General features: G+C 52.2%; 1 protein-coding gene across 3 annotated transcripts in view; it reads right to left on the bottom strand.

The window, feature by feature from the left end:
- Positions 1-16,987, bottom strand: part of Lmo1 (LIM domain only 1) — a 41,607-nt gene extending 24,620 nt beyond the window's left edge. Inside the window, exon 1 of one of the 3 annotated variants that reach the window (XM_023707601.1) lies at positions 16,877-16,987. In XM_023707601.1, coding sequence (XP_023563369.1) covers positions 16,877-16,898 — 22 coding nt within the window. In that variant the 5' untranslated portion in view covers positions 16,899-16,987. Of the gene's footprint in view, positions 1-12,344; positions 12,944-16,876 lie in introns of those variants that run through there. The other 2 variants (XM_004647331.2, XM_012512999.1) reach the window with 2 other exon arrangements.
- Positions 16,988-17,102: the final 115 nt, after the last annotated feature.

Here is a 17,102-nt window from a genome sequence, read left to right on the forward strand (position 1 = left end):
GAATAAGTGCTTCCCTGGCAAGCACAAGGGCCTGAGTTCAATCTCTGGCTCCACCAAAAAAAAAAAAAAAAAAGCTGAAAAGAAAGACCCCAAATGCCACCTATTTTCTCTGCTTCTAGTTCTAGCCATCCCCAAGTATTTCCCATAGAGTAGCCTAAGCGATCTTTTTTTTTTGGCAGAACCAGGGATTGAACTCAGATCCATGTGCTTGCCTACTGAGCCATCTCCTCGCCCTCTAAAGGACCTTAATAACATGTGGCTCTGACTATGAATCTTGGTTTAGTCTAAAGACCTCCTCCCTGATCTTAGCACAAACCCCCATAGCTATCCCATGACCTACACAGCTCTGTGTTGTGCCTGCCAACCCTAACAACCACCCCAGAAATGTCACCTGTGCCGTCTAGAACACAGGAATCCCTTCACTCCTCTCTGTTCAACTCTGACCTCCAATATCTGGGGGGTTTTTTGTTTGTTTGTTTTTTTGGTGGCTGGCTCAACCTGCCCTGGGGGTGGGATTGGCGTGGCATGTGGTGTCAGAGATCAAACCGTGGTCCCTGCACTTGCCTAAGCTTGCTTAAGCAGGCACTTTAGACTGCTGAACTATCCCACTGGCTCTCCTTTACCTGTTAACTCATTCATTTATTCATCATTCAACAAATATTTGCTAAGCATCCACACTTGTATTTTAATAACAATTATACCAACACTGAAGATTTTGAATCAAGAAAATGGTTCTAGTAAGCCTCATTAAAATCAATTTTCTATTCCATAGTATTAAACCATTTCTTCCCCCACCCCCTTTCTATTTTATTGGGATTATTTTTATTGGGATCAATTACTTTTAAATTTTTAAGTGAGTATTTGGTTCAGGATTAGTTTTTGGCTCAGGTCAGATCTCACAAATTAGAGCTTTTACCTCTTCTGAGATTTCCTTTGTGGTAATTACTTTTACCAGAAAATGTTTCTGGAGCCAACTTCTGTAGATCTAAATTTTGTCAGAAAGATTTGATTCTTCTGTCAATTTTTAGTCAATAACATATTTTACCAGGTGCAGTCTTAGCTGTTGCCAGTTTTACTGTGTGTTAATTAAGTCAACCGATTTTAATTTTTTCCTGGATCCTTCTTTTTCTTTTTTGCATTCTTGATAGTACTAATGAGATATTATTCTCCCGTATAAGGTGCATTTTTGCACTGATCTGATAAAGCACTCTAAGGATCAAAGCACAGCGTAAAAACATCCTTGGGGAAAAAGGCAGGTGAAAACATCACACTCTTGCTCGAGTGAGGTGCCAGGTTGGAACTGGGTGCCCAGGGAGCCCTGCCCACTGCCCACTGCCCTCAGGGCCCCGCCCAACAAGAGGCCTCACAAGTGTGGGAAACCGCTTCTGGCTGGTGGAACACAGCTGCCTGAAAGAGACTGCATCCAACTGACAGGTAAAGAGGTGCGGTGGTGCAGCCCTGGGGCCCCAGACTGTTGTCAGCAGCCTCTGCAGGCCCCAGATTCTGCAACTCAGAAACTATCTGAGATAGACAGCTGAGCAGGAGTCACCTCATACTGAGGGCCTCAGTTTCCCTGGCCATTAAAAGAGACTCTTGGGACCGGGAAATGGCTCAGTGGAATAAGCGCTTCCCTGGCAAGTGCAAGGACCTGAGTTCAATCCCCGGTTCCACAAAAAAAAAAAAAAAGAAAAAAAGAAAAAAGAAAGAAAAGAGACTCTTACCTGGGTCTATGACTTCAACCATTACCATAAAGCATAGGGACTGCTCCAGAGGACCCCTCTGCCTCCTAATTTAGGCTCTACCAGGTGACATCAGGGACAAGGGGACTTCCCCTGATTTTGAATGTAGCAAGACCAACTGTGAAGGGCCAGAGGCACAAACATCTCACCTAGGAGCTCTGAGTCTCCTGATCAAGGAGACCAAGGAAAGAGAAAGAACGTTCCATGGGTGCCCACTTCACTGCAGCAGTACCAGATACCAAATCAGCCAGCTACTCTGGCAGTACAAAAGGGGAAGCCAAGACAGTGAAGCAAAGGGGTCTTTTCGAGATGGTGGCAGAGCCAGGCTGGGGATGCAGGAGCTCTGGCTCCCAGCCCCGTGTTCTCTGGTCAGCTTACAGGAGTTCTCCCACCCACAGGGGCACTGCTACCTCCCACAGAACTGTGAAGCTGCCTCTGTCCAGGCTATGTCACCTATGGGTGTGGCTTCTACCTCACCTAGCAACATCCGGGGGAATGGAGACCCTCAGTCAATAGTTTCAGGAAGGCTGGCTCAAGAAAGGACCACACCCACCTCATCAAAGAGTCTGGCCGCAGCAGAGACACAGAGGCCCTGGGCAAATGGGTCCCACTGGATAGCTACAGGCCACGGCACACTTACCATCTATGAATAAAAGAATCAAAGATATGAACACACACACACACAGTGCCATCCTCGCTCACCACGAGGGCCACTAGGACATAAGAGCGTCTTTATCACCATTTCTCAAGGCTTATGGATCTCATCCTGCTCAACTCTGTCACAGGCCAACTTTCTAGGAGTATTCCACGTAAGTATTCAGGCTTTCATCTAGAGCCTGAGATGACACTCTAGAGGCTGACCTGTCATGGCTGGTCAGTTTCTAAGCAGACCCCCAACAATCCCTCAGCTCCTGGTATCCGGGCCCTTTATGTAAGCCATCCCTCTTCCGCTAATGTGGGCTGGACCTATCAACTTGCTCCCAAGGAAGAAAGCACAGCAAAACTGACGGAGTGTCTTGGCTGTCATTAGGTTATAAGACTGTGACCTACTCCTCATGAGCAGACACTCTCTTGATGGCTTTAAGGAAGCAAGCTGCCATGTTGGAGAAATCCATGCTACCAGGAAGCCAGGGCCGCCTGCAAGGAATTGAGGCCCCCAGTCTGGCAGCCCGTGAGAAACTGAGTCCTGACAGAAGTCAAAAGTGGGAGCTCAAAAGCAGCTCCTTCTCCAGATGAATCTAGAGACAGAACTACAGCCGAGGCAGACACCTTGATTACAGTCTGTGAGAAACTCAGGGGACCAATGGAGCTGTCCCTAGTTCCTGCCCCACAGAAATGAGAGAAAAGTACGGATTGCAGTAAGTGCTGAAGTGCCTTGTTACACCCAGCAGTATAATTCACCAGCACACTGGCCCACACACGTTGGACACACCGGTCTGCACCCTCAGGACTGAGGAACCCGTCCTCAGACCATGGTGGGGACCCTGCAGACAGCTTCCCATTCACAGCCTGGCTGCTGCAAGCTGCTTTCACAAGAGCTGGGCTTGTTACAGAATCCTGGAAGAGGGGAGCCCAGAGAACTGAGCCTGTCCCCACCCCACCCTTCCCAGGCCCCTGCTTTTGGTTAAGCAGGCCAACAAAGCAGATAGAACAGACCCTCCTCCTCAGCAGCCACAGCCCTGGGTCCTTTCCAGGACACATCCTCTACCCTGGAGCCCAAGCTGGACCAGCAGTGATGTCTACTCAATGGCTCCATTTCCTCCCTGTTCTCATCAAAACCCCAAGGAAGGCTGAGGACTCGCACTGTCCACAGACTGGCCCAAGCGTTGCCTGTTAGAGTCTCAGCAGACCCCCAAGGGTAGCCGCCATCACTCTCGCTATACTACTAGTCAGAATTACTGTTGCAAGCTATGCAGCAGCAGAGACAGGATCCGAACCCCATTTATCTGACTCAATGCCCATGCTAGCTCCACTGGTTTTACAGATGGGGAAAACCAAGTCCAAACGTTCTTACAGCACCCAAGGCTGCCCCACCTAATCATTCTCAATCTACCTCCAGGGACGGGGGTCCTGAAAGACCCACAGAAAAGAGTGGAATGGAGCCGCTGGGGGCCACAGGCACTCAGGCCAGTGCTGCACACTTGTCTGGGAAAAGCGAATCTCCCTCCCCCTTTCTATCAAGCCATCATGCCAACCGGCAAAGTTGAATTATTAAAACTCCCTTCTGGGGTACCACACGGATTTTTCTCCACTGAGACTCCAAGCGGAGGGGCGGCCGCTCCCACCACACAATATTAAAATGTCAGGAGTTTAAGGCTTGTGTTGGTTGAGTCATAAGTTATCAGCACCAAGTGAGGGCCGACAGAATGCCTCCCTTAAATTATTAAGCAGAAAGCGTCAGACTGTAATATTTTGCTAAACCAAAGTACAGACACAGACAAAGATGTCATTTCAATATTTGAAACCAGCAAGTTTAATTTAAAATAAGAGCAAACCAATAAGCTCAGAACATAGCGGCGTATGAGAGGAAAATTATACTGTGAGAGGGAAAAAAAGTGGAAGGACTTAAGAAATTTATAAAAGTAATCTCCAAGTGGAAATTAGAAATCAAGGCCTAGAAACAGAATAACACAAAAGAAATATTACTGTCCACTTTCTAAATCAATATAACACTGCTCCACGCCAGAATTACCATGGTAACTCAAGTAAAAAGAATCAAGCAATTCTTATTATTTCAAAATAAAATCACAGCCTGAAGCCTGGGTTTTATTACAACCACTGATAGATCGCTGGCTTGTATTTATCTGAAATATTGCTTTTCAATCAGCTGGTTTATGAATGTACACAGGCCTCTCACCAGCCCACTTACCGCCCCGTTTGGAGGTGAGGGGCCAACCAAATGAATCGATTCTCATCCAGCTGAATCTACATAGATGCCCCGTTTGAGTTAGCTCTGCTAACCACCAAGCTTCACCCCCTTCCAATCTGTCCATTGGCTTTGCAGGGCACAGAGGAAAAGCTGCCAGAGGCAGAGGAGGCTGGTCATTCTGGACCCTCTTCTTTGCTCTTGGACGAATGGGGCACAGCTCTGGGGGAAGCTGCCCCCAAAACTGCCCACACAGCAAGCTCCCTTCCACTCAGGCTGTCCTCTTAAAGATTCTTCCCACTAACCCACCCAAGGCCCCTCCCAGCCCCCAAATCTGATTGCTGGAAAAGGGAGGCGGCAGAACACAAAGAAAGAGCACACAAACTCTACAGTCACCATCTGAGTTCTGGTACCCGACAGTTGTGGGGCCCAAGCCCATATTGAAGTTTGTTTTTTTGCAGAACCGGGGATTGAACTCAGGGCCTTGCACTTGCCAGGGAAAAGCTTATTCCACTGACCCATCTCCCTGGCCCCTTGAAGTTCTTTGTACTACAGTTTTCTCATCTGTGGAATGAGGGTAATAACAGTAGCCTCTTCCTCAGGTTGTTCTGGTTACTAAAGGAGACCGTACACAGAAGACGTATGATGGGTTCATTACCAAAATGGCCCCAATCTCTACCCCTGCCCCTACCTCTTGTGAAATGACTTTCACCTCCTACCTGCAAGAGTAGAATGTGTCACTCCATCCTTTGACCAGGGGCTGGCCTTGTGATTCAAACCGGTGGACTGCAGCAGAAGTGACAACATGCCCACGCAAACCTTGACCTCAAGAAGTATGCTTCCACACTCTCTGGACCCTTCTCTGCCACAGGAACAAGGCAGATGAGGCTGCCGGATAATAAGGGACGCACAGTGCTGTCCCCACAGTGTCCAGCTGAGCAGGCATCCTCCATCCTCTAGGTGCGACTGAGTCCAGCTGCTTGCTTTGAGAAGAACTGCTCACCCAAGCCAGGCCTAAATCACTGACCCTCAGATTTTCTGAGTTAAGGGAATACTTACAGTTTTGAACCTCTCAGTTTGGGGATGGCTGGGGATGCAGCAACAGCTGACACATATGCACAGCACCATGCTTCCCTGCAAAGTGCTCAGTAAGATGGGAACTGCTGCATGATCCCTAACGACCAAGAGGCTCAACCCTAAGAGTGACTGTGACTGCACAGACAGCCAAGTCAACAGAACAGGCAAGATGCTCCCTAGTGTATCAAGTGAATGTGTGCACAGTAGAAACCAGTTAGATGTTGCTCCCATTGTAGTGGTAAGAAAACTGAGGCACTGTGAGTTATCTGAAAGCATACAGCACTCAGCTGGGACTAGACTTCGGGTCCCCTGCACCATGCTAGCATAGTACAACTATAAACTGCAGGGCACAGTTGATCTCCAGAGGAAGGGGCAGGAGGTAGGACCAACCTAATGACTGGAACCAGTAGGCCTTCACACTAGGCATCTGGCCCACAACCTAGTCCAGCCTGCTCACTCCTCTCACACCACCTGCTTTGAATTTGTCCCCAGTTGTATCAGTCACTGTGGGCTCCTGCTGTAGAACATAAAATAAGTACATGCCAGCCAGACAAGCTTGTTGCTAGGGGGATGTACCTCACAGCCTAGCCAAATAGAGGGGAAAGGGCATGGCAGGCAAGAGAGATGACAGGAGGAAAGACAGAGAAGCAAATGCTAGGTCTGCATGGACCACAAACTCATGTGGACATATTAGACATGCATAGCTTAATGTGATGATAGAGGTGGCAGTCAGTCCCAGGCAGAATGCCAGGGTGGCAGAGGCTGGCTCAGCCTGATTGTAATGAGCACCAGGAGACAGATGGTAGGTGGGACGGAAGGATGGTGGTGGCAGAACAGAAAGGGATAGGTCCAGAGCCCCAAAAGAATGCAATCCACCACGGCTGATTTCAACCTACTGATGAGATGTCACTGAACTCAGAGTCAGGAAGAGATGCATGAAATCAGCTCTTGCAAGCCAGTACATGTTGACTCCATGTGCGGCCCCACCCTGAGAGTGGACCTACCAGGAAAATTCACTCACAGGACCATGAGGACCTGAGGCTGGGGTGGGAGGATGCCCTGCGTGAGTTGATGTTTTTCAACTCTACGTGGGTCACACAGACAGGCGTCAGAATGCACTACGTGGCATATGCACCTCTGGGGCTTCTGTGGCCCAAAAGTTCTAGGACAACTTAGTGCCCATCAGCACCTCCAGAAGACCTCCATCTGGGACAGATCTCCATCCCCTGGGTTGTTGGTAGGCTAGCCAGGGCCATGACTGGGACACCCAATCACACTGTTGCATTCCCCTGGGTTTCCTCTCATGACCTCATCAAATCTCTTGGAGTCAGAAGGCCTAGCAGCAGGGCATGGAACCCGGAAAGATGCTGAAGTTCTGGAACCTAATTCCCACGTAACCCTGGACAACTCTCTTGCCTGCTTTTTGCCCCCTCTAGGTTGAGGGGCTTGCAAAGAATATCGTAGAGGCTTTTTCCCGTGATGCTACCTGCCTTGGGGATCTGGGCAGTATTGAGAAATGAGGCCAGCTTACCCCTCCCCCAGAGAGCAGTGACCAGGAGGAGCGTAAAGTGTGCAGTGCTCACCAGTGACTAGGAAGGCACTGGCCTGCACCCAGGGCTATGTCAGATCACCCTGAGACTGCACAGGGAGTGACGTCGCTTCACACAGTGACAAGCTTCCCACTGATCAAGTACGCACATGGACAGTGTCTCATGTAATGCTGATAGCATCTCGTTAGATGAGGTCACTGCAGAGATGGAAAGTATAGAGGTAAAGGTATGAAGGCAAAGCAACTAGCACACCGAGTGAGCATGAAACACAAACCCACAGTGGACAAAGTGCTCCTACAGAGCTTAGCACCACCATGCGGTGGCAGCGGGTCTAGGATACCTGGCACGCTACGGCACCCATCGTGTCCTTTTGTCCTCCTTCTGCCCTAACTCTTTCCAATCTTCTTAGCATCCCTGCTCAGGGCTTTCTTGAAGGGCAATGGTCCTGGAGATGAATTCAAACCACATCCTTGGTCTCCCTGTCACATGGAAGCAGCTCTGTCCTGTATGGGGCACACCTCTGGAAAGAGTCCCTCACTCTCAGGGCCCGTGTCTGCCCAGGACCCCAGCATGGCTGCAGGTACTCCCCACCCAGCTTCGCCTCGCTACACCACAGCAAGATCTGTCTTCTACCCAGCCTGTCCAACCACAGCCATCTCCCAGCTCGGACAGCTGGACCTGGCAGCCCAGCCCTTTCGTCTGAGCCTCATGTCTCCTTCATCCATGACCACGGAGGGCCAGCTGCCAATGTTCACTGCAATCAACCATGTGTCCCAAGGGTGAGAGACAAAAATAGCCTTCTTCGAGGTGCTGATCACAAATGGGGCCTGCTAGGAGGCTCTTTAAACAGAAGAGGGTGGGGCTTTTACCGGGACACAGAGTAGGTAGGGAATCTATTCTCACTAGCAATGAGAAGGAGGTCTCTGTGCCAAAAAACGCATGTTGCCTTGTGCATCTTTGTGGGGCGTGTTCAGAAACAGACAGCAATAGAGAGAAAAGCAGCTCCCACAGACACAGAGGCCAAGTGAGAGGCCACACCAGCGCAGAGGCCTGGCACGCAAAGGGTGAAGCTTTTAGGCGAGCAGCAGCCAGTGATCTCAGCTTCCCCCAGTCCTAATGCTCCTGAAAGGCTCTCTCCTGCTCCCTGTAATTGGGCATCAGTAGTTAATGCAGTATTGACTGCATTACACGCTCCCGTGCCTCCCCTCGCTAATGCCAATTGCATCACCTTGTACAGTCACCGGCTTGCTTAGCCAATAGCCGTTAAAAGCAATCCAAATCATGAATCATATGGGAAACTTTTAGCAAGACACCGCCATCCAAGGAGACAATTTACAGTTGAGTTAATCTGGGTACATTAGTGAGACATGGATTCTGGACGACAGACCAATTTATGTTGTTTCCCTGTACCCCCCCCCCCTTAGTGCTCTGTGGGCAAATGAATGGAAGAGCAGAGAACTAGGAGAAACACCTGCCTCTTTACCCAATACTCTGGGAGGGGGGCAGGGGGGACCCATCTTTACAGACTGCCTGGCTGAGTTTAGGCAGGAACGGGAAGCAGCTGTACATGCTGTTCAGGACTTGAGACGCCTCATTCCCAGCAAAGAAAAGGTGAGCTATGGAAGGTACAGATGGAGACAACCCTTTCTAGGCACCAGGTGAGTGATAGATCTGATTTCTACCCTGCTGGTCTCAGAAGGCCTTTAATAGTTCTACTGTGCTCTGCCTTCCTGGTAATGGGCTGGTGTCTGGCATGGCCCAGCATCAGGGTCTACTGTCCCAGAGTCATGGAGAATTGGGCCACACTGCCAGGAAAGGTCCCCAGGGCTCTCTGTGGTGTAGAGCATGATAAAATAGCTCAGGGGGTCCTGCTGGTGCCCAAGCTGGGGCTGGTCAGTACCTGAGCTAGCAAATGCTAGCCTCTCCAGTGAACCACGTCAGCTGTGGGGGCTGTGCTCCTAGTGGTCATTAACAATTGAAGACTGTTGTCTGGTCCTTCTCTTAAGCATGTTTTACTTATTAAAAATGCTCTAGGAATCATGTCTGGTGTTTAGTTCCACAATCTGCTGGCTGCTTCCTGTGGTCACTGCAGCTGTCCTGCTGGGCATTTCCAGAGGCAGTTTAGACCAAACCTAGCCTTTCTCCACCACACCCCAGGAACACACCAGGGCCCACCCTTAGCCAGGTGCCCTCAGTGTCCTCTCCTGCCCAGGTGCCTGTGGCCCAAGCTCCAAGAGTCCTGTCTATCTCCCATCAAAGGTTTCCTCACCAACAGCTAGGCCTACTTGATTCTTAGGGTCTAGGACAGTAGCTCCCTTTACTCCCCTGGGACTTGAAGTCTCTCCCAATGCCCACAGCCTGGTGCCAGCCAGTTTCAGGTGCCAGGAGAAGAGAGGCTGTGTCTCCGGGAAAGTTGGAGCTTGGCTCCCTTTCACTGACTGACAGACCCAGCAGCATTTAGAAAGCCCGGACCCTGAGTTCCAGTAAAGTGGAAATAGCTAGGCCAAGAGCAAGCGTCCAAATGAAAGCAATTAATCTTAAAACCTGAAGTTTAACCATTTGCAAAACAGATCTTTCTGTCTCTGTGGTGACCCTTCACCGCTCGACCTAATGGATTACTTTATTAATAATGCACTGTGCTTAAAAGCAAAAAAAAAAATTTTTTTTTCTGACGATTCAATACTTCAGAAAGTCTCTTAAACCCGTTGCTACGGCAAAACGATTGATATTTTATTATCTTTCAGAAGTGCAACATGAAAGCCCTGCAGCCCAGCAGAGCGAGAGCTTTGGTCCTCGGCAGCTGGCAGACCTGACTTCAACCAAAGGAGCCCTAGCCTCTCCCGACAAGATGCTGTCAGGTGGAGAAAAGGCATGGGGGGCGGCTAATAGGAGCCCCAAGTCCCTGCTGCAGCCAGACAAAGGGTGCTGTGTGCAGTCTGAAGAGCACACCCCTAGGCCCAAGGAGGCTAACGCTGCCAACCTGGTCAGATGGCCACCTGCTGGGAGGGACAAGTGTACAGGAAGAAGTTAGGCAGCGAGTGTGGAGCAGCAGGTGAGCCCTTTCCCCCTCTCCCATGGTAGGTGCCACCTTCCTGGTTGTGGAACTGGGAGAGGCTAAGCTCTAACAGACAGTGGCACTCAGATTTGTGGGTAGAAAGGATGCTTTTGGAGGCAAGCTCTAGGCGGGTTGGGACAAGAGTTCCTGGCTGCTCAGAACCTCAGCACCTGCCTTTCTTGTGCTATAATAGGCCCCAGAGCCCAGTAGTGTCAATAGTAGCAGGCAACATATTTCGACTGGTCAGGTTGGGGACCAGGGGGTGTCCTGAGCTCTCCTCTACCACTGTGGCAGAGACCACAGGGAACATAACACTCAGATGGCTCGGGTGCACTGCAGTTTGGAGACTCAGAAACCCTCCTATTCAGGGCTCATTTGAACAGAGCCATATTATCATGAAGCCCAAGGGGTTCTAGGGGACCTAGACAGAGATCCACCTCCAGACCCTGGCTGGAGGTGAGGTGCCTGCCATCTTGCTAGCATGTGACCATCTCCCTGGCCTGAGGACTGTCATAGATGGAGCCTGGGTCTTTGGGATTTCTGGTTTAGGCCTAGAGAGCCAAGCCTGCTGAATAACATCAGTTAAAGATGCACTCTGATTTCCACGTTCTTCCCACAGGGTGACCCTTTGCACTGGCTTCTATAAGCTCTTCCTTTTTACAGAGAGGGAAAAAGAAGTCTAGAGATGGTCATGAATGACCCTACGTAACATGGGGTTAGTGATGAAAAGAGCTAAATTAAGTTCTCCTCCCTCCCTGTCTTCTCTTTTCATTCTATATAAAACCACACCAGCCCAGCCCTCTGACAGCCCACTTGGACTCCAGGGCAAGGTCCATGAATAGAAGTTCACGGTGAAGCCAGCAAAGAAGCACTCAGTTCCCCCTCTCTCCTCTCTTCTTACATGCATGTGGAGAACTCACCAGCCCCAGGGTTCCCCTACATTTTAAAGACCCCTCCCTGCTGAGGCCTCAGAAGGCACAGGTAGGCGGGGCAGCAGCACAGGGCAGCTGCGGGTGAACAACCTCCTGTGTGACCTTGAGCAAGTCACTTAACTTTGGATCTTCATAAGCAACTATAGGCTAGGAGCACCTCCGCACCGGTGGGCAGCGGGGCAGGCCCAGTGGGGGATGCCCACCGACTCTTGGGGAACCCACCCTTTCAGCAAGGGCTTCGACAATCACAGCCAGCTTTCTTATAGCACCCACAAGACACAAACCTTACCTAAAAGGCAAAAGCGGCCACTGCCAAGGAGAGGTCACTCTCTGGCCACAAGGGACTATATGTAGTTGGAATATATACTTCCTTTTATCCCAAAGGGGGCTGGGAGGTGTACCTAACTGTCCAGGACACCTCGGACACTTCCCCAAGGCTCTCCCAGCCTGGAAGGCTCCGGGATTTGTGGGGCCACCTGCCAGTGACGTCCAGCAGCCATGGGCTCCAGTGTTCTGACCTCTGGGCCTTGCGGTCTTCTGTGGGCGCACCCAGGCTCCCCACAAGGAAGGTCCATGCCACTGTCGCTGTTGGCAGGCGGCGGGACACTTTTTCCTCTGGGCCAAACTCTGGGCTCGGCGCTCGGGGAGACAGAGCTAGCGGGCCAACCCAGATAAGTCATGCTCGCGGGCAGCTGTACCCCCGCGAGGGCCCACCCGGCCTTCTGTCTCATGCGGGGCACCCCAGCTTTGCGCTGTGCTCCCGCGCTTCCAAGCTTTGGAGTCCAGTTTTCCCCAAGCCGCTGATTTGCCCGGCACTCAGAGCCTCTCAGGTTACGCGGCCCGCGCAGGCTGATGGCTGCGCGAAGAGCTGCAGGCGCCGAGACCGAGCGCCCCACGCGAGCCGCCGCGGCGCGGAGATTCCGCAGCCGACCCTCCTCGCGGCCCGCAGAGCAGCACATGCCGGCGCTCGGCTCGCGGCGGGAGTCCGGGCTGCTTACCTCGCCCGCCCCGCGGCTCGGCCACCCCCGCGGAGCCCGGCGAGTGTGCCCGCGTCCCGAGTGTGCACCCGCTCGCCGCAGCGGGGGGCGTGGGGTGGGGGCGTCGGGACCCCCGGCCGCCACCTACCGTCCTCCTTGTCCAGTACCATCATCTCGGGCGCTCCGTGTCCAGCCGCAGCTCGGCTTGGCCGGGAGAAGGGCGCCGACTCGGGCGCGCTGGCGGGGCGGTCGGTCCTCGGGCAGGCAGCGAGCGGGCTCTAATTACCCGCTTGTCCGGCTCTTAACCTAGATTGCACTCAGCTAGAATTACATTCAGGAGTGAAGCACTTCACAGATACAAAAGCAGTCTCACCTACTTTTGTGCCTCAGAATTGCAAGGAACTACGAACTGCAATTTAGAAAGAGAGAGAGGGAGAGGGAGAGACAAGAGGGAAGAGAGGATCAGAGCTGTTTCTTTGATTCTCACCTTCTAAATGGCTCAATTTGCCCAGTATAATCTGTCTTAATGTAATTGCATTTGATAGCTCATAACCCTGGCTCTGGCAACGACACAGCTTTCAGCCTCATAAAGTGTTTTCCCCTCGGATTTAATCTGAATCTCAATCTAAAATTATATTCAAAGAGATGGGGGAATCTCGGCGGCCGCCTCCCGCTGCCTTTCTCCCTCAATGTATGAGGTTTGCACTCCTGCTACTGAATAAATGCACACATTTCCCGAGGCCCCCTCCCTCCTGGGTTAATGGGGAGTGGAGACGCGCGGCTGCCCGGCTCCGCAGCGCCACCTGGAGGTCTTTCGGCCCCATTTCTGTGCGTGGCTCCGCAGGGGTCCTAAGGCCCAGGTCTTCGATCAGTACAGTGAAAGGCTCAGACTGTTGCTTCCAACCCCTTGGCCTTGATTTCTGCTTTCTCACAAAGGGGATGTTTCTCAGATCCCCTCCCTCCCTCCTGCAAGACCTGCCCAGGGCTTCTGGCTGTTTTGCAGATTGTTGGCAAAGTTAACCCTCTGCAGGACAGAAAACTTCCCACTGTGAGTCCTACAGCACCACCCCTGACCTTGCTCAGCAAGTCCCCAAGAGCATTCTGACCCATGGAAAGGGGGAGCTTGCCTTAGCTCCTCTCTGAGCAAGTGCAACACTACCTCAAAAGCTTTTTTCCTTCCACAAATATTTATTGAGCATGTATTATGTGCCAAGCACTTTTCTCAAGCACTGGGAACATAGCAGTGAATAAAATCAAGATTCCTGCTGCTGTGACTGAGCTGACAATTCTCACACCTTAACTCATAAGGCAGGAAGCATGGCACTGCCCCATCTCTTCTCTTGGACCCTGCTTCTCCCCAGAGTCCTGGGGCTGGTGCCTGGGCCACATACTCCAGGAAGGCCACCCACCTTTAAGATCCAAGCATCCCTTATCCCAGACAGTACAGAGCTCTGGGGTAAAAATAATTGTTCTCCAGATCATGGAGAGCTCCAGAAAGGCATGTGGCTTGGTTCTGGGAGTCACTTCTAAGAACTGGACCTAGGCAAAGAGAAGGGAACAAGTCCCTGGAGGGGCAAAGGGTCACCAGATGGAATTCTACCGCCTCTCTGCCAATTAGTAATGGCACAAGGGGGTGGGGTTGCCACTTTCTCTATGACCTCAGGTGAGTGTCAGGTGGGCAACCTACTCTTCTTCTCTGTAAGGTTGTTGCCTCATTATCAGGTAAAATAAAGTATATGTGTTCTGTAAATTGTGATTCTCTAGAAAATGAGCAGGATTATCTGGTACAAAGAAGACCTCAAGACTAGGTCTTGCCCCTGACACCTGGGGAGTCCCAGGGTTTGAGAAGGGTGGAGAATGGGAGGGCTACAGCCCATCTTCTCCTCTCCAGGCAGGAAGACAGGCTTTGAGGAAACAAGAAAATAGCTGCTTCTAATGAGATGCCTCATCTGCAGCTCAGAGGGTTTTGCTTTCCCCTTCATCTTGAATACTTAATCCTAATAGTCCTTGAGTATATTTGATGTTAAAGACATCATTTTGCTCAGACTCAGTGTCCCTCAGGACTGCAAGTTAGATCTCTCCCCTGCCACTGCAGCCAAAGCTATGCCCTCCAGGTCGGAGGGGGCTTCAGCACTGCTGCTACGGGCATATTTGGTGCCAGCCCCTCACCCTGGGCTTCACTGGGGACCAGATGGCATAGCAAGGACAGGACGCCACAAGGCCAGCTTCTTGCTACAAAAACCTCTGCTCTACCTGGAAGAACTGGCTCCATAAGGGCCTTAGCTTTACCTGTGGTCTTCAGGGACTGCCCCTCATTTTCAGAATCTGGGCCTGACCCACAAACTACGACTCAACAACTGGCCAGGGGCCATTTGCCCGCTCTCTTGTTGTGTCTGTGCCTCTTTGTCCCAACATTACAGCCCCCAAGGTACCCAATTAGCCACATGTCCAGTATCCTTTGGGGGAGTCAGGAGCCCTGTGTCCCAAGCCTGGGGTGCTGAGCAGTGGGCTGCAGGAGTTAAGCAGGGCATGTCAGCAGAAGTAGAACTATGTATGAGATGTACTTGTGCCCACAACCGGCTCTCTCTGCCCCCAGCTGACAACGTGGTGCTTCCAAGATAATATGGAGAGGGGCCACCAGAGTTGGGTCAGAGTGGCACAGGGCTCCCGTGACCTGAGCTCCTCGCTAGGAAGAAGCCTGCAGAGCTTCAGAGCTTTGATAGGGGAAGACTGGAGCCTCACTAGCTGGGACCCTGCCTCCTTAGCTCACTGGTAACTCCCACCCCCATGCTCACCTCAGTGGAGGCCCAGGTACACACCCACAACAACAGAGTGGAATCCTCAGAACCCCTAGGGCTGGAAGAGACAGTTTTTACTCAACACATTCCACAGGTGATGAGCATGTACTCTCACTTCTACATGCCAAGAGCACTCAAAAATGTCCTTGAGATGCCTCTGGGAAGCCAGTTGATCAGTCCCCAAGGTTATTTCAAGGAGAAAAAGGGGTGCTACTGGATGCTTTACAAATTTCTGGGCAGGTCCCAGCAGTATGTCCTTCTGCCTGGCAGGGAAGTCCTGAGCAGAATTCCTGCACTGGGGGGAAGGGGAGTTGCAGGACTGGGTGTCAGAGGGCCTGGGCAGACTAGATATTCCAGAACTTTTCACTGTAGCTGGCTGTCAGATGTGCCTCAGCCTGAGGCCCCTGCTCTCAACAGTGCAGCTGTCTACAAGATGGGGTTACAGGCTGGACTCAGAGGCAAGGCTCAGAGAGGTATTCAGGGTCCCTTCCCCGTGGCCACTACAGTTTACAGGATAGAGTAAACCTACCATCCTTACTGTGCAGCCAGGACAGGATGTCTGCTGGCCAAGTTCGCATGCCCTGCCCTGTCCCCTACTACACAAAAGCAGTTAACGCACAGGAATTTGCAACCAGCCCGAGTGGTAAAGTGCTCAGTTTTAAACTTTCCCTGTTTCAGATTTTAGAAAACACAGACAGGCCTCCTGAGAAACTGCAGTCATAAATCATTAGGCCTTTTAGAGGTCCAAGCCAAATCTGCACCCCAGAAAACCAGTCCACTGTATCCCTTGAAGATGGCCAATCCACCACTGCTCATCAAGCCCAGAAAGTTGTGAACTTGCCCCAGAGAGGCTTCCTAAACTGCACTTTCAGTGCTAAACCTGAAGCAATTGACCACCACAGGGGAGGTGGCTGGGGACACTGAAAAGGAAAGCCAGAAAGTCAGAACCTTTCCCTGCTGACCAACAGCTGCCTCCCAACCCCTAATTTCTCAACCCCCGGCCCCACCACTTCACTCTCTCGGCACTAAAGCCTATCGCAGACCCTGGGAATGGGCCACAGGCAGCCAGAGCTATGAGTTCTCCTAAGACACTGGTAACACAGCTAACCCTGTTAGCTGGATCTGGACTGGATCCAGATTTTCTGAGGACCAATGCTTACTAAGGTTTGGGGTGGAGAAAAGGAATACAAGATTACTAATGCAAATTTACCACCAGGGACCTGGCAACTGGAGGACCTTGAGGACCCAGAACTTCATTAACTTCCAGGTAAATCTGCCTCTGATACCGTAGGTTATATGGCCCGAGCACCTGCGGGATCACCGATCACCGAGGTGCGTCCTACCACAGGCTGGGTAAACGAAAGGCCTGTGTCCTTCCCAGGTCTGCAGGAGCCGGAGCAGTAACATTCATTCTGCAGCCAGAAAGTCCCTAGCCTGGGCCCCAGGTCCATGCTGACTGGACTGCATCCTCACTCAAGTTGTCTGGGCATCCGCATGCGGGTTCCCTTCCACATCAGGGTGTAGAAGGTGGACATGCAGCCACCTAGGCAGGCCCAACGCCTGGTACCACCAGGGAAGCCCACGGCTCTGATGGCAGAGGCACTCCAGTTGCCTGCGATGCCCCAGGGCCAGTGAGAAAGTTCTTGGCCCAAGTGTGCGTGGCTGCCGATCTCCAGGTGGTCGGGGAGACTTCCTTATCCGGTCAGCAAACCTGCAGCACCCCTGACCTACACACGTGAGTGCGCACACCCAGCTTCAGAGCTTGTGGGGACCCGGCCACCAGCAGCCCGAAACGGCGGGGACAGGAACCTCAGCCGATCCCGCGCCGCCGCCTTCCAGCACCCGCGGGTCCCGGACACCCGCACCGCGCGCCGGCACCTACCGTCCTCCCGGTCCAGCACCATGGTGCTCCGGCCGCGCGAGCCAGGCACCTACCGAGGACGCCTGTCGCCGCCCGCCTGCGCTGCTCCCTGCGGCCCAGCAAGGGCTCAGAGCCCCGCGAACCGCGGCCGCCCACCGGGGTGGACGGACAGGCGCCCGGAGCGCAGCCCCTCGGGCAGGGCCCGGGGAAGAGCTAACCGGACGCGGCGGGGGCGGGCGCCGGCGGG

This window comes from Octodon degus, unplaced genomic scaffold, assembly GCF_000260255.1.
Source record: "Octodon degus isolate 3935 unplaced genomic scaffold, OctDeg1.0 scaffold00302, whole genome shotgun sequence".
Lineage (NCBI taxonomy): Eukaryota > Metazoa > Chordata > Mammalia > Rodentia > Octodontidae > Octodon > Octodon degus.